Source organism: Protopterus annectens, chromosome 6.part0 (genome assembly GCF_019279795.1).
Source record: "Protopterus annectens isolate FY-2018-M chromosome 6.part0, PAN1.0, whole genome shotgun sequence".
NCBI lineage: Eukaryota > Metazoa > Chordata > Ceratodontiformes > Protopteridae > Protopterus > Protopterus annectens.
The window spans coordinates 1,597,580,967-1,597,608,605 of record NC_056737.1 but is presented as its reverse complement, the minus strand read 5'-3'; the positions used below and the strand labels follow the sequence as shown (position 1 = coordinate 1,597,608,605).

The window sequence follows — 27,639 nt, the reverse complement described above, 5'->3', positions numbered from 1 at the left end:
ATTCCTAGTATATCCTTTAGATTAAAGGTTTCAAGACAATGTAGTTGCTATTCAAAAGGGGTCATACATCTGCAATATTATACATTCTGCTGGGCATACTACGTCGGTAAAACTGAACGTAACTTGAGACAACGTGTCTATGACCATATATACGACATCAGTAGGAAAAAGGAAACAAATGCCCTTTTTCAACATCTTATGGGTTGTGACCAAGCAGATTTTAAGTTTTGGGTCTTTGAACAGGTGGTTACCAGTGACAGAGGAGGGGATTGGGAGAACAGGTTGGAGTATAGGGAGATGATATGGGAGTTAAGGATGGATGCCTGTACTCCACCTGGGATGAATGATCATGTGCCACTCCTCCCTGCACTAAAGTTGAAGGTGTCAAAGCCTAAAAGGCCAAATAAATAAATTCAGTTTTGAGTTTAACAGTAATAACAATCAAAATTACTGTGTACATTTTTTACATGTATATTTTTATACAGTCATCCTGCCATTAACAACAAGTATCTTGTATTTATTATACTTGTTATATTTATTATATTTATTAATATATATTTTTTATGAATGGCCTTCTATAATTGTGTTTTTATGTGCCAAGGCATTTTATTTATTAACTTACTGTAATGTTTTTTATAAATGTTTATTTATAATGTTCGTTTATTTCAGTAATTAGAATGCGTTTTTAAATGACATATATATATATATATATATATATATATATACATACATTTGTTTAAGAAATGTTCTTATTATTCTCATGGTTTTTGGGATGTAACATCACTTCCTGAATTAATGAACTAATTATGTTAGAACCAATTGGAAGGAATGGTGCTACTTATTAACTTTTTGGTGTAATTGGTTTCAAATTCTGATGAAGCCTTCTGTAAGGAGATGAAAGCTATTAATCCTACTTGGTTTTATTCTTGTTGTGTGGTTTGGAATTATTAAATATTCACATTCATTATGTTTGAGCCATTGTGGTTTTTCCTGCAATATTACTGTTGGTTTACTGAGGAGGGACAGCCTTTACTGGAGCTCTGCTTGGTCGGATTGTGTTTTTTCTGTTTCAGACACCAGAGTTTTTAAAAATGAACAAGATGTTAAAAGATAGAATTGAGAGGCACCTCTATGATATTAGAGTGTTGAATGTTTTGTTTAGAGTGTTACAAACTGTGAAGTTAAAGAAGAGGGGGTGGGGATTTAATTAATGTGACAGAGATGGCTGAAACAAAGTGGATAGTACGACTGCAGGCTGCCAAACACCCTGGTTTAAATGGGTGTTTGCCTTTAAAGCCTATACAGAAAGGCAGGAAACTGAAGTCTTAATTGCTTGTATTAGCGTGTTTAAAAAGGATTTGTATTGTTTTATTACTGAAGAATTTGATACGCTAAAGCGCTTGTTCTCTGTGTGGTTTTTGGAATTAAAAAGGTTTTATTTTCAGTCGTGGTGACCGTCTTCTATGTTTTGCACTGATTTTAGCATTTTTTATAAGGTCTTTATTTGTCCCATCTTTTGTTTTACTCATTGTGATTATTTATTTGTGCAAATTGGGATATTACATGGCTGAAGGAGAAAATGCTTAACTGTCTTATAATCCCTGTAACTCTAAAGTTGCAACAGAGATGGAAAAGGATGGTACAGCCTCAAAGTAATCCTCTGTTGGAGCTCTTTTAATACTAAAGATGATGGTTCATTGAAGACTGACACTGTGGACTATACTGATTTTTTGAAGAAGTTCAAAAAGTTGGAAGATAAAATATATAAACTGAAGAGGCAACAATGGTCGCACTTGCATCTTGAGGCTTGCCTACATTACAGAGTCATCCCTTGAAGCATGCGGGTGCTTTGTATGCCCACCTATGGAAAAAAACATCCAGAGTTGTTAAAAAGATGTCAACAACTTAATTTAAATCTAAGCTTTAATTCGGTTGCTATTGGATTATTTTAAGACCACTGAACAAAATTTGTTTATGGAGGTAGAAGCGCTATGGCAGGATATGGGGCAACACTTCAATAAAGAAAGGTATGTAAAAAGCTTGGATGATTTATATATGTGAACTATGAACTTTGATTTGAAACTCCAGCAAGTGAAATGTAAAAAACTTGAGCGAGATTATCGAGATTTTGTTAATGGCCAGCTTTTCACATGGCCAAAACCTAACAGACAAGTTCCTGCTTTAGTTTCTGAAGCAGGATTGGTGATGGATTTAGTTACTGCTGACAAGGATGGTAATAATGCAATACCAGGACTGGACCATACCTTAGCACCATTAAAAGGAAGGGAGAAGGAAGATGCAGGGAATAATGGCATTACTGTATTAAATCCAGAAAGACTGGGTCCATCTACCAATGACATAAGGGCTGTGGACTATGAAATCATTGGAGCTAAACCGAAACACAGTTTTTCAATACCAAAGGTTTTTTCCCCAATTACTGGCACCTATTCAGGTACGATCCCACAGGTCGACCAGCAGGGGGAGGCTGAAGAGGAAACATTCTGTGGAGCGACAGCCTCCCAACATGAAAATATGTCATCAAAGAGCTTAGTAGTGAACATTTCAGACTATGAACCGTCTCAGGCTGAGCTATCCATCTTAAATAAAGGGTTATCCTTTATTCCTTCTACTTCAGCATTAGTAAGTGAAACTTTATTGGACTTGAGATTGTTTGCTCGCAATGTTTGCTTGAAGTTGATTTTTGGTAATAATTCAACTTTGAAGAATATCACCCTAGAGCATGTAGTACTTTTATGCCGGTCTCTACCTCAAATGTAGACCTAGTTTTACAACTGTGTGAGAAGGAGATATGTGGTTTTTTTTAAACACAGCCCATAGTCAATGTTTTTTCAACCTGAAGAATGAGGAAAGACAAGCTCTAATGACATTAAAAAGGAACTCCACCATTTGTATAAGACCCGCTGACAAAAGCAGAGGGATGGTGGTGCTGAATATGAGCTATTATGATTGTTGCATGAAGGATATGTTGAGTAATGATTCTGTTTATTTTAAAATTGATAGAATACATGCTAAATGAATTATTTCTAAATCCTATATGACTTATTAGTGATTGGCTTAATAGAAAAAGATCTGTATGATTTTTTTATATGTTGAATTTCCTGCCTTACCGATAATTAAGGGTCTATCCAAGATCCATAAAGACCCCCTAAAACCTTCGTTGAGACTTATTGTTTCAAGGGCAGGTGGGTCAGGGAAACCTGGTCTGTGCACATTGAAAATCAACTTAGACCTGTGTTTAAAATTTTGGATACTGTTTTAAATGATACATCACAGTTTATGCAAGATTTGCAAGATCATATAGAGAGTGATGAATATGTGAAAGGTTGTTATATGGTAATGATGGATGTGAGGGTCCTATTCACGAGTATCCCTAATGACTATGGTATAGAAATAAGACATAAGTAAACAAGTCATGCTGACTTTACTAATAACAGAGTACTAGTTATATGTACTTTATTGAAGTTAATTTTGGAAAATAATTATGTATGGGGATGACACATACTTGCAGTGGTGGGGGTGGCCATGGGCACCCCCCTGTGCAAACACATATGCTAATTTAATGCTACATAGATGGGAAGAAAAATTTGTTTTAACGGAAGGCATGTACAAGGATTGTATAAAATTTTACTGTTGTTCCGTAGATGACATTTTTATTTTGTGAGCAGGTAATAAGGAAGAATTTACAGCATTTATTTCCTACTTGGAAACCACTACTACGTTTTTGAAATTTACTTCACAAGTATCTGATAGGAAGATTGATTTTTTTAGATGCATGTCTCATTAAAGATCAGGATGGGAATATTGATACATCTATGTTTCGAAAGGACTGTTGGAAAAACAGTTTGTTGATTAATGGGAGTATGCATCCAAACTATATATATCCTAACATAGTTAGGAGTCAATTTATGAGGGCTTCTAGACTGTACCAATAACATTGATTTTCAGGATGAATTAAATGTTTTACGTAAACAGTTTAAACAACGTGGCTGTGACCATAAAATAGTAGAGAAGGAGAAGCTAAATACGTTAAATAGAAGGGATAGTACAGCAAAGCCCTTTTTCTTACAGAGAAGGCAGTCTAGGAACTCAAAAGGTAAATATACACAAACATTTGGTGACAGAGTGAATGTTTCAATAAAATACACTAATGATTTGGACCCCATTTGTGATATTATATGGAGAAACTGCAATGTTCTAGTGGTAGATGACAAAATAGCTGACACTGTAGGACCCACTCCTAGTTTTTTTGTTCAAGAACTGCAAACATTTAAAAAGACAATTATGTGACAGGACTAGTAAGTCCACTGACATTAGAAGTGATCTTAAGGTAGGGACGTTTGCCTGTTTTAGTTGCAGAGCTTGTTGTGTTATTTCCAAACAGCATAATTTTGTACATCCTAAGTTTGACTTCACTTTTATACCTAGGAGTTATGCAGATAGTAAATCTGAAAATGTTTATCTGCCTACCTGTGAACTATGTTCCTGTTTCTAAGTAGGAAAAATGAACACGATGTTAAATGTTTATCTGCCTACCTGTGAACTATGTTCCTGTTTCTAAGTAGGAAAAATGAACACGATGTTAAAAAATAGAATTATGAGGCACCTCTATGATATTAGAGTGTTGAATGTTAATAATGCCCTAGCCAAGCATGTGAAAGAGAATATTGGGCATACTTTTTTGTTTAGTGTTACAAACTGTGAAGTTAAACAACAGGGATGGTTATTTAATTAATGTGACAAAGATGGCTGAAACAAAGTGGATAGTATGACTGCAGGCTGACAAACACGTTGTATATTGAAAGGCAGGAAATTGAGGTCTTAATTGCTTGTATTAGTGTGTATAAACAGGATTTGTATTGTTTTAATATTGAATCTGATGAAACTAGAAGTTATGTACTCACCATAATGTTCGATGTATGTGGTCCATCTCACCTCACATTCTTACTCACGGGTTCGGAGCCGAACATCAGCTCTGACTCGTCCAACTATTTTTCTAGCACAAAGTTTCTAATTGGCTGGGCTAACCTGGTATCCCATGTTGCACTGCTCCATAGCCCCAGATCTAGTTTGCAGCAATCCATAGTCACACCTCATGCACAACCACAGTTCAGTAAGTTAGAACACTATCCAGGGTATCAAAGAAAAAACAACCAATACCGAAGGGTACTGAAGACCAATGTCACCTCCAAATCCTCCAGGAGGGGGGACAGGTGAGGGAACATAAGAATGTGAAGAGAGATGGACCACATACATCGAACATTATGGTGAGTACAAAACTTCTAGATGTTATGTGGTCCAATCTCGCCTACATTCTTACTCACGGGACAGTGTCCCCAGCACCTCTATCCTGGGAGGCTCAATGGAAGATGTTCCTGAGAACAGTGGAACCGAAGGAAGCCTGGCCCCTAGAAGCCACGTCTAATTTGTAATGAGAAATAAAGGTGTGGGGAGAAGCCCACGTGGCCGCAACACAAATTTCATCCAAAGATAGCCTGGAATGATAAGCTACTGAAGTGGAAACAGTCCTGGTGGAGTGAGCCTTGATGGGGAACAGTAAATTTCTGCCTGCTGACGAATAGACATAGGAGATGCAATCAGAAATCCATCTGGAAATTGTAATCTTAGAAATAGGGGAACCTGTTCTATTTTCTGAAAAGGACACAAACAGTTGGTCAGACTTACGAAGTTGTTTTGTCCTGTGTAAGTAAAATCGAAGCTGCCTGTGTACGTCCAACTGATGAAATTTAAGCTCTGCCTTGTTAGAAAACTGAGGGAAGAAAACTGGCAGCTCAATAGACTGACTGAGATTAATGGCAGAGGTTATCTTCGGAAGAAAGGACGGATTAGGTCTCAAGGAAACCCTGTCCTTATGAAAAATTAAATACGGGGATTTGATGAACAATGCTTGAATCCTCCGACACCCGTCTGGCTGATGTGGTTGCTATTAAGAATGCAGTCTTCCAAGACAGAAATTTTAATTCACAGGTGGCAGCTGGCTCGAAAGGTGATGAAGTCAGGGCTTGTAAGACAAAATTTAAATCCCATGGCATGATGGGTTCTGACACAGGAGGCCGTAGTAACAAGGTGCCCCTCAAAAAGGCCTTACATAGTTTGAGAGCCATGAGAGAAGGCTCGTAAGAGGTATGAAAATTAGAAATAGCGGCCAGCTGGACCTTAATGGCCACCGGAGCAGAACCCTGCTGAAAAGGTATGGATAAAAAATCTAAGACAGCAGGGATGGGGGGCTGTGAAAGGATCCAGTCCCTGGGCCTGAGCCCAAATTGAAATTTTTTTCCATTTGCTGGAATAAATCTTCCTGGTAGAAGATTTAGGAGAAGAAGATAAAATGTGTACTACCTCAGGTGAAAAACGATGAAGTCTGACTAAAGATGGAAGTGGAGCAGCCAGGCTGTCTACCTAAGGGTCCGCAGGGAGGGATGGGACTGTCCCGACATGTGAGTCAGTAGGTCTGGTGCTGGGTCCAGAGTCCAAGGACTGTCCACTGCATACTGATAAAGAAAGGAGAACCAGACTTGGCGAGGCCAGTGTGGGGCAATTAGAATCATCTTGCTTCCCGAGGAAATGGCTTTCTGAATCACTCTTGGTAGCAGAGGAAACTGAGGGAAAGCATAGAGCAGACCGGGAGGCCACTCGTGGACTAGAGCATTCCTGGGTGACTCCCCCTGTGGGAGGAACAGAGTGAGAGAACTCAGCACAGCTCCTCCTGGTGTCCAGCAGAGTTCCTAGAGCAGCAGAGACCAGAAAAGACAAACTTTCCAGATTCTAAGTATTTTTTTCTGCATTTTCGACTTTTTAAGCCTTTCGATGACTATTTCTGCCTGTTTTATTCTGTTATTACCTGTTTTTACTGTTTTTAATAGCTTGAATTGTTTGTTGCACTTGCTTGTTTAAGTTTTGCTTAAAAGTTAAACACCAGGCTAATACACTCAAGTGTACTAGCTTTTGATAGCAATTAGTCGAAAAACACAGCATTTATTGTATTTTCTGCCTATCTGAAAAAAAACTTGAAAAAAACAAAAAAAAATACTTTTGTTTTCCATACTTTCCTAATAGTTTGTTCCAGAGATCAGATTTTGCTGATCCCTGGGCTTTGTCTTGGTTCCTGTGTTTCTCCATTTTCCTTGTTTTATCAGGGGGAAGTTTCTTTACTCACCAGTGAGAGTGGGGAGTACTGAGCTGCCTGTTTGTCCTCAGAGGAGTGGTTTACGGCAGTAACTTGTAGTTTATTGGCCATTTTGGGTCATTTCCTGTCTTTTCCAGCCCCCTGCTATAAAGCACGCTTTGGCAGGCTTTTCTGGCTATAGAGAACTCAGCACAGCTCCTCGTGGTGTCCAGCAGAGTTCCTAGAGCAGCAGAGACCAGAAAAGATAAACTTTCCAGATTCTAAGTATTTTTTTCTGCATTTTCGACTTTTTAAGCCTTTCGACGACTATTTCTGCCTGTTTTATTCTGTTATTACCTGTTTTTACTGTTTTTAATAGCTTGAATTGTTTGTTGCACTTGCTTGTTTAAGTTTTGCTTAAAAGTTAAACACCAGGCTAATACACTCAACTGTACTAGCTTTTGATAGCAATTAGTCAAAAAACACAGCATTTATTGTATTTTCTGCCTATCTGAAAAAAAAACTTGAAAAAAACAAAAAAAATACTCTTGTTTTCCATACTTTCCTAATAGTTTGTTCCAGAGATCAGATTTTGCTGATCCCTGGGCTTTGTCTTGGTTCCTGTGTGTCTCCATTTTCCTTGTTTGGTCAGGGGGAAGTTTCTTTACTCACCAGTGAGAGTGGGGAGTACTGAGCTGCCTGTTTGTCCTCAGAGGAGTGGTTTAAGGCAGTAACTTGTAGTTTATTGGCCATTTTGGGTCATTTCCTGTCTTTTCCAGCCCCTGCTATAAAGCACGCTTTGGCGGGCTTTTCTGGCTATAGAGAACTCAGCACAGCTCCTCGTGGTGTCCAGCAGAGTTCCTAGAGCAGCAGAGACCAGAAAAGACAAACTTTCCAGATTCTAAGTATTTTTTACTGCATTTTCAACTTTTTAAGCCTTTCGACGACTATTTCTGCCTGTTTTATTCTGTTATTACCTGTTTTTACTGTTTTTAATAGCTTGAATTGTTTGTTGCACTTGCTTGTTTAAGTTTTGCTTAAAAGTTAAACACCAGGCTAATACACTCAAGTGTACTAGCTTTTGATAGCAATTAGTCGAAAAACACAGCATTTATTGTATGTTCTGCCTATCTGAAAAAAACTTGAAAAAAACAAAAAAAATACTCTTGTTTTCCATACTTTCCTAATAGTTTGTTCCAGAGATCAGATTTTGCTGATCCTTGGGCTTTGTCTTGGTTCCTGTGTTTCTCCATTTTCCTTGTTTGGTCAGGGGGAAGTTTCTTTACTCACTAGTGAGAGTGGGGAGTACTGAGCTGCCTGTTTGTCCTCAGAGGAGTGGTTTAAGGCAGTAACTTGTAGTTTATTGGCCATTTTGGGTCATTTCCTGTCTTTTCCAGCCCCCTGCTATAAAGCACGCTTTGGCATGCTTTAGCATGATTTAGCGTGGAGTTGCTACAGGAGCACACAAGAGCAGCGGCAGTTAATCAAGGTTAAACTAGGGGCTGCCTAAAGTCCACTCTTCAAATTTTCCCTTAAAACAGCCTTCCTTGAACTGTACTGCTGATCAAACCAGCGTATTCTATATCTAAAAAGTTCAGCTCTACTTGATTCTTAAGTAGACTATTCTTTATCTGTAAAGCCTAGCACTTGCTCCTAAAGTATTTTTTTACTTTGATATAGCACTTTTATTATACATAGTACCCCACCAGCCAAAACCCCTTTTCGATCACCCACATCCCCGAGTCTTTTAAAGTCTTTGTCTATTCCTTCTAGCATGTCGAGGGATCAGTTGCTAGTGTCCTCTCCTGCTCAGCTGGTGAATCTGGGAATATTGAGGCAATGTCACAATTGTCTCATGTACACGGACAACCCTCTCCTTCTTCCACAAAACACAAATACATGCGAGAGATGCAACTATATAGCCAAACTGGAGGCTGAGCTCTCTCAACATAGGACTGGCAAGACCAGACAGGAGGAGAAGGTAACCACACACACCACAACCCCAGTCTCACATAGTACTATCAAAACTTCAAATCATACACATAAATACACAAAGACATACTCGGAGGCTCTGATCAAAAATCTACCAAAACAGCAGAGACCACCAAAGCAGACACCCAAACAACTGCCACCTCAGGACACAACACATTCAACACATAGACCACATAGTCAGTGTGCCAAACAGTCACAGCCCTTAAGGCAAAACACAATGCCAGACACACTCGTCATTGGTGACTCCATAGTCAGACACACTGACGTCCCGCTCACCAGATTGAGTAAGGAGAAGGTCACAGTAAACTGCCTGTCGGGCGCTAGAATCCGCCACATAAAGCAAGCACTCAGGTCTCTCAATAGCAGGTACAAGTATGACTCTGTCATTGTCCACGCTGGTGTAAACGACCTGAGACGTACCTCCTTGGACTACACGAAAAGAGACATAGAGGAGCTCTCTGATTATGTAGCCCAGGCAGGTATGACCCTGACCTTGAGCAGTATCCTACCTCCACCAAGAATGATGCCACAATACAGAGACAAGATGATCAGCTTTAATAATTGGCTTAAACTCTGATGTCATTCAAAGGGGATCCAATGTCTGTCTGCCTGGGATGACATGCTGGACAAGCCACTGCTTGCAAGGGACAGCTTGCACCTGTCACCCCTGGGCTTCCGGATATTGGCAAAGGCTCTTGCCACCCCCATAGTGCCTTTTTTAGGCAAGGCTCAAATTCTAAACCTACCACCCTAGTACACAAAAAAGGAAAAAAACTAAGGGTAATGCTGCTCAATGCCAGAAGTCTCAACCTCAAGATGCACGCACTCGAGCCCCTTCTCAGTATGGAGAACATCGATGTCTGTGCTGTGACTGAAACCTGGTTCAAGGCTCCAGAGAGCACCCCGGCACTATCAGGTTTCACCTCATATCATGCGTTCCGGCCCCAAAATCCGGACAACACCAAGAAGGGAGGGGGGTGTCTATAGTCATCAAGGGCACCCACACCTCAAGGTTGGTGGCAACGCACGATGCATCAGAGACTATCCAGGTGCAATTAACCATAGGCAAGACTGCTCTGCAATTTGTAGCATGTTACAGGCCACCCTCTCAATCTCAGGAACCTCACATAGCTTTCCTGAAAACACTGGAGGGGATAAATGTATCTCCAAACACCATCATACTAGGTGACTTCAACTACCCAAATATAGACTGGGATCACTACTCAAGCCCCAATAATCTAGCCCAAAGGTTCCTAGAGTTCATAAACTCAAATGCCATGGAACAATTAGTCACCATCCCCACAAGAGGAGAAAACATACTAGATCTCATCATCACGAACATGGGGTCACAATGTTCAACACCGGAAGTATACCCCTCACTGGTGAGATCAGACCATAAACTAATCTCACTGGAAGTCCACATCCCCCCCCACCTGAGATAAAAAAGACCACAGTGAAGAACTTCTCAAAAGCCGACTTCACACTTCTAAAAACTGGTGTGGTCTCCTTTAAGGCCCCCGAGCCTGCGGAAACCATTACTCAAGCCGCTGAATCACTTACAAATGCCTTTTACCAGCACCTACAGGACTGCATGGATCAGGCAATCCCAAACAAAACAAAGACTCTTTGTACCAAAGGCAAGTGTCCAGTCTGGTGGACCCCAGCCATAAACAAACTCTACAACAAAAGGAGGAAGCTACTACAAGACAGAGCAAAATCCTTAAAAGGGAAAACACCTTTGATCATTATAAGTAAAAAACTAAGAGCTATCATAAAATCATCCACGGCAAATTTTGAGAGAAAAATCGCTAAGGACTCAAAAGACAATCATAAGGCCTTCTTTAGCTATGTTAGAAACCTGGGAGGAAACTCCCAGATATGCTCAGAATTAGTTCAAAATGATGTAAAAATTACTGAACCTACAGACATTGCCAACATACTGGCTGACAGGTTCAGTTCAAACTTCTCCCCCCCTCCCCCCCAAAAGGTGAGATATCTATACCAGAGGAGGATTGTAACCCCCCAAACATCTCAAGCGCTCAGGTGAGAACTGCTCTCTCCAAGGCAAAAAACACAGCATCCATGGGACCAGATGGTGTCCCCGGTTGTGTGCTCCACGAACTCAATGAGGAATTAAACCCACAGTTAGGGCAGCTGTTTAATCTTAGCCTCACCTCAGGATACGTGCCTAAGGAGTGGCGTACAGCAACTGTGGTCCCACTTCACAAAGGCGGTGCCTCCACTGACCCTGGAAATTACCGTCCCATCAGTTTGACAAGCCTGATCTGCAAAGCTATGGAGAGGATCATAATGGAACTCATAAATAAAGACATAGGGGACTTGCAGACTTTGGATCCGACCCAGTTTGGCTTTGTCAAAGGCAGATCATGCCTTTTAAACTTGGTTGACTTTTTTGAAACAGTCACCAAGGCCATTGATGAGGGAAAGGCAGTCCACACAGCCTACCTTGACCTGGCAAAGGCTTTCAACACAATACCCCACTCAGGTATCATTGAAAAACTCATCAGCTTAAATGTAAACCCATACGTCACAAGATGGGTTGCAAACTGGCTAAGTGACAGAACCCACAGGGTCAGAGTTGCTGGCGCCATGTCAGACTCAAAGCCTGTCACAAGTGGTGTTCCACAGGGCTCTGTCCTGGGCCCACTCCTGTTCAGCATCTACTTTTCAGAAGTACAAGCAAACACAGGAGGATTATGGCTGACAAAATTTGCAGATGACTGCAAACTGGGCGCCATAGTTGAGAACACATCTGACACAGATATCCTTCAGAAGGGTCTTATAGAAACGGATAACTAGTGCCAGAGCCATGGCCTAAAGTTAAACGCCAAAAAATGCATAGTCATACCATTTGGGAAAAACAAGGTTACCCCCCAGCTACCATATAGGCGGCAACCCACTGAGCTCAGAAGAGGTTATCAGGGATCTAGGGACCCAGGTTGACAGTAACCTTTCTTTTGTCACTCACGTTGCCAAAGTAGTTAGGAAGACCTTCTACATTGCCCACCTGATCATGAAGGGATTCACATCTAGATCAAGGGAAGTCATCGACCCCCTGTACTCATCGCTCATCAGACCAATGATTGAGTACAATGCCCCATTCGGAATGTATCTGACACGACACCTGCAGCAACTGGAAAGGCCCCAAAAATTCCTCACCAAAAAAATAAAGGGTCTCAAAAATATGTCCTATGCTGCCCGACTGAAGGAACTGCAGCTCTATTCAGTCGCCACCCTGCTCAGAGGTGACCTGTGCCTGACATACAAGGCCATGTCCAACCCAGAATTGATGAACATGCTTCACCTCAAAAAATCTAGATCCCTCAGAACTACAAGGGCGGGAGACTTAAACCTTGACACGGTTATTAATAGGATGTGCTGGAGGGACAGATTCATCACCCAGAGACTCCCTATGCTGTGGAACAAAATCCCGGTACATGTGAGGCAGAGCACCTCGCTGGCTTTGTTCAAGAGAAATCTTGACCAATGGATGGGAGATCGCAGATATACCCCAGGGATTATCTCAGTGTCACTGCTTGACAGAGGCACAGCAAAATAATGGGCATAGTATCCTCCAAACTAAAGGGGTGGCGAAAGCCACAAAACTCTGAGCTAGGCTTATAAATGCCCTTGGGCAGATAGCCTAGTATAAACCTATGAACCTAAGTAGTTGCTGCACTTGGCATTGTGGGGATTGGCAAAAAGATCGCAGCAAGGCTTACCCCACCTGCTGAAAATCTGTTCCGCAACTCGGCGGTTCATGAACCACTCGTAACGCATCAGAATAGATCTGCTTAGCCTGTCTGCTATCACAATGGCCTTCCCCGGAATGTGCATTGTCACAAGGAACTGTCGGTAAGACACTGCCCACTGCCACAGTCACATGGCCTCTCTGCATAGGGGGTAAGATCTGGTTCCCCCTTGCTTGTTCAGGTACCACACCACGGACATGTTGTCCAAGTGAATTGCAATCATTCCTAGGGGAGAGAGCTCTGCAGTGCTTGCAACGCCAGTAACACCGCTCTCATCTCTAGAACATTGATGTGTAGATGTACCTCGTGATCTTGCCACGTGCCTTGGACCGTCCTGCCAAGATAATGACCCCCACCCCATTTGGGAGGCGTCCATGGTCACCATGGCAACTGGTGGCATAGGAATAAATGGATTCTCTTTGTTCAAGTTGGCGGAGTGTAGCCACCAACAGAGGTCCTGTTTGCATAGATCAGTGAGTAGGATCAAATGGGACAGGGGAAGTTTCTGAAAGGACCACTGGTCAGAGAGGAGCCACTGCAGAAGCCTCATGTGTAATCTGGCTAGAGGCACTAACATAATGGTGGCTGCCATGGATCCCAGGAGCTGCAGAACCCGTCTGGCCTGAACCTTCTTGAGGGGTAACAACGCGCAAACCTGACCCTGCAACAACTCTATCCTTTCTTGGGGTAGGAACGCCCGCATATGAATGGTGTCTAGCTCTGCACCTATAAATGTGACACGCTGTGAGGGCAGCAAGGCAGACTTTCCCCAGTTCAAGTTAATTCCTAGTTGATGACAAAGGGCAATGGTCGTTTCTCTGGCCTGAATGAGAAGATGCCTGGTGGGGGCGGTGAGGAGACAGTCGTCCAGGTATGGAAACACTTGGAATCCTTGACGTCTCAGGTGAGCTGTCACCACTGCCAAACACTTGGTGAATACCCTGGGGGCTGTGGTGAGACCAAAGGGCAGGGCATGAAACTGGAAATGACTGGCTCCCAGCCGGAAGCGCAAGTGACTCCTGGATGCCCTGTCCATTTTGATATGGTAGTAAGCATCCTTGAGGTCGATGGAGCACATCCACACTTCTTTTCCCAGTAACGGAAAAATAGACTGAAGGGTGACCATTCGGAACTTGGACTTTAGAACGTAGTGATTCAGTCGGCTGAGATCCAAGATGGGTCTCGGGTCCCCTGTTTTTTTCGGCACCAAAAAGAGTCTCGAGTAAGTACCTAATCCGATCTGGTCTGAGGGGACAGGTTGGATGACTCCTTTTTCCCGCAACTTTGAAATTTCTAGTGTTGCGTGATCCCTTTGACTGGGTGGAACGTCTGGGATTCTCTTGGCTGGCGGGGGTTCTGATAACAATGGGATGAAATAACCTCCGGTAACTATTCGAAGCACCCATCGATCCTGAGTGATACTTGCCCAGGCTTCCGGGTACAACAAAATGCGGCCCCCCGACTGGCTCCGGAATAGCACAGTCGGGCAATACATCAGGGACGATGATAGGAAGGCCCAAGAAAGGAATCACAGTCTCCTGAATTGTGTGGGCCACCTCTGCCCCTAGGGCGGCATTTCCCAGAATAGCCTCCCCTTCCTCTGCCTCTGGAGGGGGACTCACCTTGAGCGGCAGGGAAAAACGTCTGTGACTTTTTGAACCACATTTTTCCTCCCCTCTGAGCCTTGGGGTAAGGCCTAGATGGAAGGGAAAAACGGACCCCTATGGCAGACAGGGTCTTCCCCTCTTGCTAGCATCTGGTGAGGGTGTCTTTCACTTTGGTCCCAAAGAGTGAGGACCCATCAAAGGGGGCGTCAGTGAAGGAAGACTTGAAGGCCTCCACGAAATGACACAGGCGCATCCAGGCTTGCCTCCTGAGGGCTACACCTGAGCTAGCTGCCCTGCTCACTCCTTCGGCTGCATAAGATATGAGCCTCATGGACGAGTTGACAATCGAGCCAAGAGTAGACAGCTGGGCATTAACCGTCTGTGTTAACGCCTCAGGTACGTTACCCGTTAGAGTATCTCCTAACTCTTTAAGGAGATCTCTCTGGAGCCGAGTAAAATGACAAAGATAACTCAGAGACCGAAGGGTGAAGGTCGCTGAAGAGAGGGTATGCTTCCCGTACCGATCCATACTCCTGGACTCCTTGTTAGGAGGATGGATGGAGGAAGAAGACTCGGCTACTTCCTACTGAGTGGCCGCCGCCACCACCATGGCATCCACAGGAACTCTTTCCCAGGGGGAGCTGACAAAAATTTATTAGGGCGTCTGGGTACAGGTTCCACTGAGTCAGGAGTCTCCCACACCCTTTGACAGATCAAATCTAGGAGCTCATCGAAGGGTGGGGACACCCAGGAGGTGGAGGGTTGAGCCCCAAAGGCCTTGAGGAATACCGACTCCTCCTCAGAGGGGGTTTTGGATGACCAGCCGCCTCTCTGCCTCAAAATCTCCAGGATGTTGGAGAAAGAGACGTCATCAGAGGATGACTTGGGGGACCCCACTGACTCTTCGAGGTTGGTATCAGAAGTGAGAGACTCGTCCTGGGAGTCTATGTGCTTCCTCTTGCACAACTTCTTTCTTGGGGGCTCCTCAGGCACAGACTCCGAGGGGCCCTCAGAAAGTTGGGGATCGCTCATGGGGGTATCCCCAGACCTTGGGGCTCTGCCATCAACCAATAGGGGGACATCAGAGGCTCTCGCCGGTGTGGAAGGGGACGGAATGACCGATCTGGGTGATGTCACTGAAGATCTGGCCAGTGCGCTCCTCATGGCCTCGAAAGCGGGTCCCCCCGAATCTGAGGGCCGACCAACCTCCGAGGCCACGACTGGAGCCGAAGTTCCTCAAGCTGAAGCACCAAGAGGGAGGCTCGGAACCGACATAAGTCCCGAAGTATCCCCCTCGGGCCCGACAGAGGAAACCCGAGTTCCGAAACCAGAAGACGGAGCCGACATGGTTGGAGCCGACGTCGGCACCGATAAAGCCTTAAGAGGTATCAGAGCCGGCAGAACATCACCCGGAGCAGAACACTCCGAAGACAAGGAGGTGCTCAGAGGAGGAACCATCGGTGCACTCATTGGGACTGGCTCCGGAGCCGACTGGGTCAGAGCCGAAAATAATTTTGCCAACACAGGCGACTGCAGGATTCTCTGGACCACCCTATCCACATCCAAATCAGAGAGTCTGAAGGATTTGGAGGAGAGAGAAGGTGACTGGGATCTCCTATCTGGAGATCCATTTCTAACACTAGGAGACCGGCTCCGAATGGGCTCTAACAGAATTGGAGCCGAGGCTGATTCAAGGACCACAGCTACCTCCTGCAGCCCCGAGGACAAGGGAGCCGAGGAGGTAGAATCCAATTTGGTAGTCTTCTCTGGTGGCTCCGATGAAACAGATGGAGTTGGAGATCTCTTCTTAGCCTTAGAAGTCTTGGCTTTAGTTTGTGAACCAGAGGAAGAGTCCAAGGACTCCTCAAAGGAAGGCTTTAGAAGACCCTTCAGTATAAGTTTATTTTTTCTTTCCTGTAGCACCCTCGGACTGAAGGCATGACAAAAGCTACAGGACTCTTGTAAATGTATGGCCCCCAGGCAGTATACACAAACTGAATGTCCATCTGTTATGGACATCTTGTAGCTACATTTAGAACATTTCTTAAACCCGGAGGGTTTATGTTCCTTTAGCTCCTGACATAAAAAAAACCCACTGCACACAACACAAACAAGCAACAGGACCCCTAGTCCAACAACAGTTAAGGTGGGAACTACCGCTAATAACTACTGACAAGAATCTCTAACTTAAACGATTCTTGAGACGACTAACCCACACACACAGAAGCAAGGAAAAAATGCTTTTTCCACAGGAAAATCGGACAAAAGAATACAATGGAGGGAGGACTAGGTCCTCTAATTTAAACAGGCCTAGCCTATCGGAAAAGAGGGATACCAACAAAAATCACTCACACCACAAGACACGCTAAACAACAAGAGCAAATAGCTAATAAAATAGCTTTTGTGAGGAAAAAACACAAATATCAGTAAGAATAAAGAAGTTTTAAAGCTACTTAGCCAGAGCCAAGCGAGACCACGTCCTAGCTACACGAGCGGCAAACGAGATCTGGGACTATGGAGCAGTGCAACATCGGATACCAGGTTAGCCCAGCCAATTAGAGACTTAGTGCTAGAAAAATAGTTGGCCGAGTCGGAGCCGATGTTCGGCTCCGAACCTGTGAGCAAGAATGTAGGAGAGATTGGACCACATTTGATATGCGAAAGCACTCATTCTCTGTGTGGTTTTTGGAATTAAAAAGTTTTTATTTTCAGTCATGGTGACCGTCTTTTATGTTTTGTACTACTTTTAGCATTTTTTATAAGGTCTTTATTTGTCCCATCTTTGTTTTACTCATTGTTTCATACTTTTGGTCTGTTCTTCATAAAATCTGTGGGGTCCTAGCAAATTGCTGAAGATTTAATTCACTAAATAATGACCGACATTTGAGTTTCAGAATTTATATCCTTTAGAAAATGCATCCTAACACAAATCATGCTACCTACGTTTATAAGAGAAATATTTAAAATCTGTCCATATTTGTGGGCCTTTCCCCCATAATTTTAGGCTTTGTTGAGATTTCTTGTGCTAAGAGGTTGACAATTATGAGACTCACCCTTTCCCCCACATTTGAAATACCCCTGACTAAATACACCAAACTTCTTTACTATATACCATGCAACTTATACCATGAAATGTTTTATACAAACACTATTAAGAACAGAATTGTTTCACTTACAGGTACTTTTTTCTTTCAGTGTCCTTCTAAACATTAATGACATACAGAGGGGTATATGCTTTACAGTCCACCCACAAGTTTGACAACGTCAACAAAAGTCCAATCTTTCTCAGCCACTTTTCTTTGCAAAGCCATATTTCACAAATGTGATTGATGCTTTATAATCTCACATTTGCTAATTAATTGTAGTGTTGCTGGTCTTCTTCCTATTACTCTCCAACTTCTAAAATCAGACTCTGGTTCAAGTCCACCTTTTGTGCTTTTTTCTCTCTCTCGGAACATTGGAAGATTTTTACTGGCAAAATCTCTCTATGAGCTTTACTGACAGAAAAATGAGAAATACAGCCCCCTTCTGTTTGATGGCTCACTTTTTGTTGGATTAACTTTTGTATTTCCTCTTCAACCTGTTCTGCATAAAAATGTCTTTAATCCTCCAGGAAAAATATTCTGAAGACAGTTTAATACAACAGCTTGTATTTCACACCTGCCTCTTGACATTCCCTGATTGCTTGGATAAATTTGCTTCTCTTCTGCCTGGTGCACAATGAATAATCATTTTCCAAAAGTGCTCTGCAGTCTCCAATTTTAATACTTTTCCCTTTTGCTACAGTTTTGTCAGGACCAACTCTCCTGTTGGTATGACTGCATCTTTACTAATACAGGTCTTGGCTGCTTTGTAATGGCCAGGTTTGGAACATATACACTATGTGGCCTTTCAATTAAAAAAATCCTACTGTAGAATACCAGTCAAGTTGTTTATTCATGCTTTCAAAATATATATACAGTTGGTTCCTTCCAGTTTCTCGGGTACTACAGAAAATCTCATGTTTTCTTTGAGTATGCTGTCTTCTAACTACCATTTTTTGAAACATCTCCTCTTGAGAAGTCTCATGCTCAGTCAGCCTTTTCTTCATTTCTGATTTTTGCAGTTTTATCAGTTCATCTGAATAGTTAGTTAAAGCTTCTTCTATTTTTTCCAACTTTTATTTGATCTGATATAAATAAATCAAACACTGAAGGAGTATATAACGTCTGATTACATCTGATTTATTTTTTTATCACCTCTGATTATATTTGATTTATTTTTCCTCTAAATTTCTAGAAGCCATCTCCTGTACCAAAGCTGAAACCTGAACTGCTTTTTTTGCTGAGCAGCTGCAGGATTATTTCCAGTTAGTGCTTTCACCCCTTTTCTAGTTGATTTTCTTTAATAAAATTCTTACCCTGTCTAATCTGGTGGGACCTCTTAGATGGTTCTTTTGGAGAACAAAGATACAATCTAAGTTTCCACTGCATTTGCCGACTTGGGTGGGACATTCGGCAGTTGCTGTCTAGGTTCCTGGGGTATGAAAAAAAAGGTATACAATAGCCTCTGGATATAATCCCTTTTACTCATTTGTCTTTCATAATGGCCTCTCACAAAGCTGAATAAAGGAACAGATAATCCATGACTGCAACCAGGGGGGCAGTAAGGCAGCCCTTCTGGGACACTGTGGGTGGCAGTCATAGAAGAGCAACAATATCCTTGGTTTTGCAGACTTTGCCTCTGAGCCTATTTCCATTAAAGAGGTCGTGTGTGCCATTTCGAAATGTGCTTTTAACTGCTGATGTTTGGATTTTCTAAACCAGAGTGATCTGGGCCCCTTTTGGCTCCTGCTGTATAATCTCTGAGGAGCAGCAAACTTTACTCCAGTTGCAGAGAATGCCTTACCATCTTCTTCACCCTTCTACATCTTCTCTTTCACAGACAGAACAAATAATGAGGACCTGTTAAAGGGGGCATTGGTGAAACAGCCTTTGAAGTGGTCGGCAAAGTCACAGTCATGCTGGCCCCAGCTGTTGTCACTACTCCATCTGATGCATTATGCATGAGGAGTACGAAGAGGTTTGATATATTAAACATGGTTACTTCTGTTTCCTGGTATCCAATGATAGGGGGCTTTCACAGTAGATAGGTCCTGATGAGCCAAGTCCCACTGAAAGCGACTCATGTGGGTGGAGTATATCAGTGTCCTTAAGGCAAATGTGCCTGAAGCATACACCCGCTTCAATAATTTATTCATTGTCCAGGACTCTAAGAAGAATCATCAGTCATCTCTTTCTTAGTTGTTGCTACCACAATGCTGAAATCTAACAGAGGCGATGCTAGCTAGTGCTGCATGTCCTTGGGCAGTCTAAGGATGTTATACAGCTTTATTGGCACCACTATGCACATGTCAGGTTCTTGCCAAGACCTTACTGCCACATAAATAAGCTTATCAGCTGGAGGGACCACCCAAGAAGCAGATGATGATGAGCTGTAGGCTTCAAAAAGGGGGGGGGGGGCTGTCAGTGGTCCAAGATTTCTGTTATTCAAGCTCCAAAACCTTACCAAAGGAGGAGCCTTTAGAAGGAAGGGCTTGGGGAAATAACTCGATCAACCAAGTTGGTATCACTACATGCCTCCTCTTGCACATCCTCTTTCTTGGTACATTAGTCCTCAGAAGACTCTATCTGCTGTGGAGTAGTAATTTTGAAGCCCAGAGCTCAACTTTGTCTCAAAATGCATGAAGGGAGAAAGGTGAGAAAGAATGGGAGTCCTGGGGTGGAGCCAATCCTAAGAAGGCCCATGTTTTTGCTCTCTGTGGAAAAGCAATCATCCTCCCATTCACCTGGAAAACCATTCTAACCTTTGCCAGGTCTAAGGACAATGCCTCAGCTGCCAGATCAGTTTTCCCGAAAGGAGAAATGATCAGAGCAGATGACAGAATCTCCAAAGCTGAGAAGGTAGTTTGCCTCGAGGAGGATATCTGAATGAAAGACTAAAATGCCAAAGTCTTTGACACCATCAAAGAAGCCCTACAAGACAGCTCTGAAGACAGCATCAATTCCCAACATCAACTCCTCATTTCTGACACTGCCTCGGCCTAGAGGGTATTGTGGAGATGAGATCTGAGGCAACACTGGTCACTAGTTTGTTAGAAAAGGGAAGATCTTAAAGGGGCTCAAGGCCAGAATACTAATACTGCCAAGTCAGACCCAACAAGCGTCTCAAAGGCGATCAGATCGGATAGATTGAATGAATAAAATCAATCTGTTAAGAAAGCAAAATAAAAAATAAATACAACTGCATATCAAAGATTGGATGCTGATAATTCATTTAGGTAGAAGAGTATAATAAAGGAACTGCATTAAATCTGATTCATTTTTAGTGTTTCTTTTTTTAAACAAAAGTGTATGTTTACAGCCAAGATGATGGTTACAATTATGGCAGTTAAGAGACAAGCTTAAGTGGGTTGATTATTTTAGCCTGGTGATGCATATACCTACATAAAAATGAACAGTGATGCTAGCCTGCAATATGGAAAATCTAGCTGGGTAATAGTATTTCAAGTACTTCTGCCTGCTGCCTTCAGCACCTACAAGGGCTAATTCCATTTACAGATTTTCCTCCTCTGGTATGTGCAAAAGAGCTAGAGGGGTCAGAAACTAGCAGCCATTAACTCTACAGAGTTTGCCATATCCTTTTATATACATGCATTCATTCTCCTGTTGCTAAGAAGACGATTACACAAGCAATAATGCCCAACTGGGTACATTTTACTGTGGAAATAATGCATGCCCAGGGGTGTTCTGTGGCCCAACAACACAGGCGAAGCACCTCTACACCACTGGAAGGGCATTATTTCCACAACACACTCCCTGGGGGGCATTACTGTTCTTAGAGAATGGGATAGCACTTAAATTATTTTGCATTTGTTTTTTTTTAATATATTTTGATGTAAAACAGTTCCTCCCCTTAAATGTCTCAAACTTGCTTACTATATGTAATTTTGGTTGGAGGATGTATATTACATCCAAAATATAAATTATTTAAGTATTTAATGTACACAAAGACACACATATATACACCTTCAGAAGCACATACAGACTCGCACACATATACATAAGCACACACACAAACATATAGACTCACACAAATACACATAGATAGAAATACACACATACATGCATGCATGCAGACTTGTTTTTCAGCAGGCATTACTTGTACATTAACATCTTGCTGGAGAACACTCATTTTCCAATTAGGGATTAATGCACAATTTGCCCATTTATAATTCTTTGTACTATCCAGTTTTAGAAATTCTAGGAAGCACTAACTTTTCAATCCTATCAGTTCCACCAAGCAAGCAACTGGGTCCTCAAAGGTTAGCTGAGGCACAGTTAGGACAAAAATATTCTGCACCATGGAACCAGAACCAATGAAAATAAGTGATCTGCACAAAACACAAACCAGGCTATCAAATGCAAGGAATTATAAATCCTCTGTTTAATGAGTAAGAGTGATTGTGGACAGTCTATGCAGTAGCATATGACTTAACATCATATAGGAGGGCAAGCCATTAAGTTCTTGCTTGTTAATGACCTTAATGACCTTATTAATTTATTTCACTGGATTACCAAGAAAGTCTGAATGGGCCACAAAACCTGTTTTCAGTGGAGGCAAAGAGAGAAAAGCTCCATGCGCAGGAAACAGAGTAATTTACAACATATGTAATACAGTTACAGACAGTGTATATATAATGTAGTACAATTACACTGTATAATACAAATAAATGAAGTGCCAAAATGTAGTAGGAAATGGCCCAAATTGTGTTGTAATATCATACAGTAGGTACAGGATTAGCTGACTGAATGCATAGTTCTTTGACATTACAAAATCTCAGAGTACTGTACTACAATTTATGCACATTTGGTTCAATACATAATTTTCATGTCACACAACTTATCTCCCAATTATATGGCTATAAACAGACTATTCTGTAACTTGCAGCAATACAGCTATTTTTCAATAATTTCACGGCTTGCAGCAAAGACAGAATGGAGAAGAAAGGAGGAGGTAGGATGAGAGATGTAACTAGGCAGAAGTTGCTATAGTGACTATACAAATCAGTCTTTAGGACAGCAAAAGGACTACATACAAAATTGTCAAGACCGTTGAGATAGTGTGGGTGTTCATTTTTAACATCTTTTTTTTTAAAATGCTTCTTTCAAATTAAGTTGAAGACAATGCCGAAATGTTAACTTTGCATTCATTACAAATCAGACAATACTATTGAACATTGTTTTAAAACCATTTTAGAACTGTAGAGCATTACCTGAGTGGCAGTTGGTGCTTTGCCACTGCACAATCCTAATGTGCTTCCTGATTTTATTTTGGCCTCTCTCATACTCACATCTTCACCCACTGGAAACAAAGTTATAGCAACAGTATTAGAGAATCAGACTGCATTTTGCAATAACAGTTTCTATTTCTCTGCATTTGCAAAAAAACGCAACTGAACATAGGACTTGCAGTCTTTTGCTAGTTCACAGATATCATGTGCTTAACTTTCGAAACTGATCTTAAAACATTTCTAACAGGACTGCAGAAATTTGAAAGAATACAGAGTATGTCAACTCCACCCCCTCCTGAAACAGTGATAACAATCAAAGTGCAACTCTGAAGTGAAGAGAGCACTTCCAAATTTTAGGTCATGCACCCATGCTGTATGTGTGTGTGAGGGTGCAGAAATGATGTACCAACTGTAACTAATTCCTTATCCAAGTGCAAACATCATATTGTATCACAATGATCTTGCTACCTGTGACAAATTTATACACGTTCTGCTTCAGATTAATACTTTTAGCAAACTTTTCTGAGCTTGCAGCAGAGATAACTATTTGCCTCTAAATGTCCTAGGTAGCCAGTAAGAAATAGGATACCTCTCAACTTACTTGCTCAAGAATTCTTGACAAAGTCAGCAACAGTGGGGAACAAAGTCCCAAAAATAATAGAACAATGGGTTTTATATCAACATGCATTTCTGAACAATAAAAAGTATGAAACTGTCTGGCTTTACTGATGGACTATAAACCTTAAATATTTACCAAAAAATCAAGAATTTTATGAGGGATAGCACAAACATATTAGGCAAAATCAGGGAGGTTCTGAAAAAATCAGGGATAGTTGTGAGGTATGAATGGTAGACAACTACACTTTGAGACAGGTGTTAAAAGCAGAATTAACCAAAACTGACTTGAAATGGAAATAAAGATTCTATACAAGGTATAATAATACAAGATAAACTAAGGGCTCTGAGCAGAGAAAAATATTTTTAAATTAGTCTTTTGCTCATTAATAGCTGTGTAAAATGTTTTGCTCATCCAAGTGCTAGACTCTTGTCTTATGACTTTCATAATAAACCAAATCTATAAGAAAAGAAGCTGTTCTTGAAAAGATGTGAAATGTGTGTGATCTTGTAACCAAAAATGTTGCATGCAATATTTAAGCCTTATTCTGGCACAAAGCCTTATGTGCTCTTCTCATCTTTGAAAGGGAAACAGGTTAGGCTTAAAATGGCCTGCAAGGGGAGCTAGCCTAGTACTTGGCTATGAACCTATGAAAGTGGGAAATATCCCCATTGGGTGAGTCAGCTGTTAAACATAAATAAAATAAAGAAATTTCCACAGACTCTGAAATGAGCAAATCATGTATTAAGAAATGAATAGAATATAACATTATTTGCTTAATTAAAACTAGGTAAAATGGGTAAAGTCAAAAGTTAGATATTACAAGAACATTTCAGTCAGCAAGTTCTAATTATCCTCGTATTCATTAAAACAACCACCTCAACTAAACAGGAGGCAGACAAGAGGTAGGAGTATAATACAGCAATTTTAGTACAATAATCTATCTTGCCCACAAACTACTACCATCAACATAAAATGAAGGCACCTAATCAGCCCCCCCCCCCCCATTCACTTAGTTCCTGCTCCCAAATGACCAAGCATAATAATCCTTTATCTTTCCTTTGGTAAAGAGATTAAACTTGACTAACAGCTGGCTAAGATGCTCTCAAAGAACTGGAGTTACAGCAGGCTCTTATTTTAAGAGAAAGCATTTCAGCAGATACTAACACATGGGTATTGCTGCTTTCCTCAGTTCCCTATACTGGTGTGAATTTTCCTAACAGTACCCAAAGTTTGATTTAAGCCTTCATCAGTCTTGCACTTAACAACAGGTCAGATGCTTGCCATTATATTCAGCTTGAGCCACCTTCAATTCTTATTCTTTGTAATGGCTGTTTAAAATGTGATATATCAGCAAGTAACTCATTCTAATCTGGATGTTTAGCAATTCAAAAACATGGATTTTGCAGTTATCTGGACAGAATTGGTTCACATTACGCCTGTGGTACTTCCTTTTTCTGTATTTTATTAATTTTTGATATTTAACGGTTGCTTTTACAGGTAGCATCTTCAGACAGATATGATCCTACTTCTTCCCACAGAAGTCTAAAAAGAGGTGACCTTCTGGAACACAATTACCATAAATGGACTTTGGTATGGTGAACAGTTTTGTGTGTGAACTGTGTAAAACATTAAACGCCACTACCAGGAAAAGGAAATTAAAAGCGCTGGAGGGTTGCATACTTATAGAGAACATTAGGACTATGATGGTAAACAGACTGAAATGAGAGATGAATTTGAAAAAGTGGAAGTCCCACAAAAGTCTAAGATGCAACATCTTCCAGTAGTAAAGCTGAGTGAGGAAAAAACTAAAAACAAGACCCAGCAGAGAATGAACACAAAAGGGATTTAAAAATATAAAGAACGGTTAAAACTTTCTATAACCCAGAGACCTTTTAAAAAGGAGGAGGTTATAGTGCTAAAATTGATCCCTTAGACCAGTGGTGCACAATGTCCGGCCCGCAACGCAAGGCCATCTGCTCCCCAGAGAGTAGCCAAAAGATTTAAAAAAAAAAAAAAAAAAAGTAAAAAAAATGCAATGCCCTACTCCAGTCACACAAACTTTCCACCACGTGCTTACGTTCCTAATTGACTGCAATTGCGCACACCTCTAATTTTAGCCACAGAAGTAACAATTTTTTGTTGTTTATAACTTGTAGTCTGTAAACAGTAGTAACTTTCTGCAAGAGTTTGTATTAAGTCATGGCTGCAAGCCAGAATAAAGTATGTTTGAAATGTTTGTTTGTCTTTCGGCTTTTTCCCGGTAAGGGGTTGCCACAGCGGAACTCTGGTCCGCTAATGAATGGCAGTAGATTTTTACGAAACGCCGAGGTGCCAGCTCGACACCCAACCTCCAAAAAGGCACGCTCATTTATGCACGCATGTCTTTCGAACGCTACCCAACCGCGGGAAGGACATGCAGACTCCACACTGAAGGCACTCCCAAGCCAAGCCGAGAATCGAACGGGAGAACCTCTTGCTGTGATGTAACAATGAGTAATCACATTTAATGTGAATACTGTGACTCATTTTACTAATGTATTGTTAAGTGTAGTAAATTCTATGTTGCAGTTTACTAATATCGTAAGTAAAAATGCCAAGTCACCTGTACCTACTGTTAACTCGTAACGACTTACTATGTTTTGAGATGGCCTGCAGATGCATTAAGAATTACTGTAATGGCCCTTCCCACAAAAAGGTTGTGCACCACTGCCTTAGACTAATGAAAAAAAGATTTTTCAGTTGCTTCCACTGTGAAGACTTGCTGGTGTGTTGCTTGTTGGTGAAGACTGTAAACCAGTGAAGGTCCCAATAATGAAATACATGCAAATTAAGGTACACTCCATCAAGGTCAGACATGATATGACTGGGTATAAAAGGTTGCCTTGAAGAAATCAGAGAAGCTGTAAACTTTCCAGGAATCAAAGATGCCCACACAAGAACACCATTAGGAAGGTCAAAGCCAAACATGAACGGACAACAGCAGCAAAAACCAAGAAAAGTTAAAACTGTTCTTCAGCTATGTCAGGAAACTAAGAAACAACACCCAATAATACTCTGAGCTAATCCAGAATGACATCTATACTGGCCAAAAGGTTACTGTCAGCATATTACTAGATAAATTTAATATTGCACACTAACTTTAGTCACAGAAATTCAACTAGTCCCCAATTCCCAACCACATCCAAGGATTACCATGGATCAATTCATAACCAACTTCTCCAAAGCTAAAACTACCACATCTGCTGGCCCTGAAAATGTTGAAATATGCTCTATCTGAACATGTAAGGCTTTCTGACCTCCTGTAATCCTTGCCACTGTGTATGTTCCTAAACCACGGAATAAGGCCACTGTAAAGCCCTTATACAAACGGGACCCCACTCCTGATGCTTGTAACTACTGAACCATTAGCCTAACTAGTCTAATTTGCTAACTCATGGAAAGCATCATATCATGCTTTATAAGCTTAGATTATAAAAGTCTTGTAGTTTATAGCTTCAACAAGGACAGGTCATAGCTTCCAAGATGGCTGCATCTCCCAATGTGAAAACGAAAACTGAAAAAAAGGACTGCCACCAAAATTGTTTTTGGAGGTAACATTCAGTTACTTGCTAGCAAGTACGCTGCCCGGATGCCAGTAAAGAAGAAATTTGGAAAACCTGAAAGAAAATGAACCAAAAATGTGAAGAGAAAGCATTACCTTGGAAGGATTCTACAGCTGTTCAGCAAAAAGCACTTCAAGCTTTAGTTCAAGGGATGGCTTCCAGCAAGTTAAAGGAAAAAATCAAATGCACTCAGAGGTGATAAAAACAAATGAATCACTGAAGGAATATATCAACTGAAATAACAAAAGGCAGGAAAAAAATAGAAGTTTTAACTAGCTGTTCAGAATAACTGATAAAACTGCAAAAAATCAGAGGCTGAAATGAAAATGCTGTCTGAGGATGAAGCTTCTCAAGAGCAGCTCTTTCAAAAACAGAAGAGTTACAAGACGAGGCTTACAGAAAAAACTTTACATTTTCTGCTGTAATAGAGAAACTAAATGGAACAGACCGCATTAATTATATAAAAGCAAAAAATAAGCAACGGGACAGGTGTTCCACAGCAGGATTTGTTAAATGAAAGGGCACACTGACTTCATCTTCCAGAGCTGGCCGTGAAAAAGCAGCCAATAC

At 41.4% G+C, this 27,639-nt stretch overlaps 1 protein-coding gene across 2 annotated transcripts in view; it reads right to left on the bottom strand.

Annotated features, from left to right (window-relative positions):
- The window catches only part of USP40 (ubiquitin specific peptidase 40), a 3,368,940-nt gene that overhangs the window by 1,163,144 nt on the left and 2,178,157 nt on the right, over positions 1-27,639 (bottom strand). For both annotated transcript variants that reach the window (XM_044075047.1, XM_044075048.1), the window contains one exon: positions 22,831-22,919. In XM_044075047.1, the coding sequence (XP_043930982.1) occupies positions 22,831-22,919 (89 nt within the window). The remainder of the gene's footprint in view (positions 1-22,830; positions 22,920-27,639) is intronic.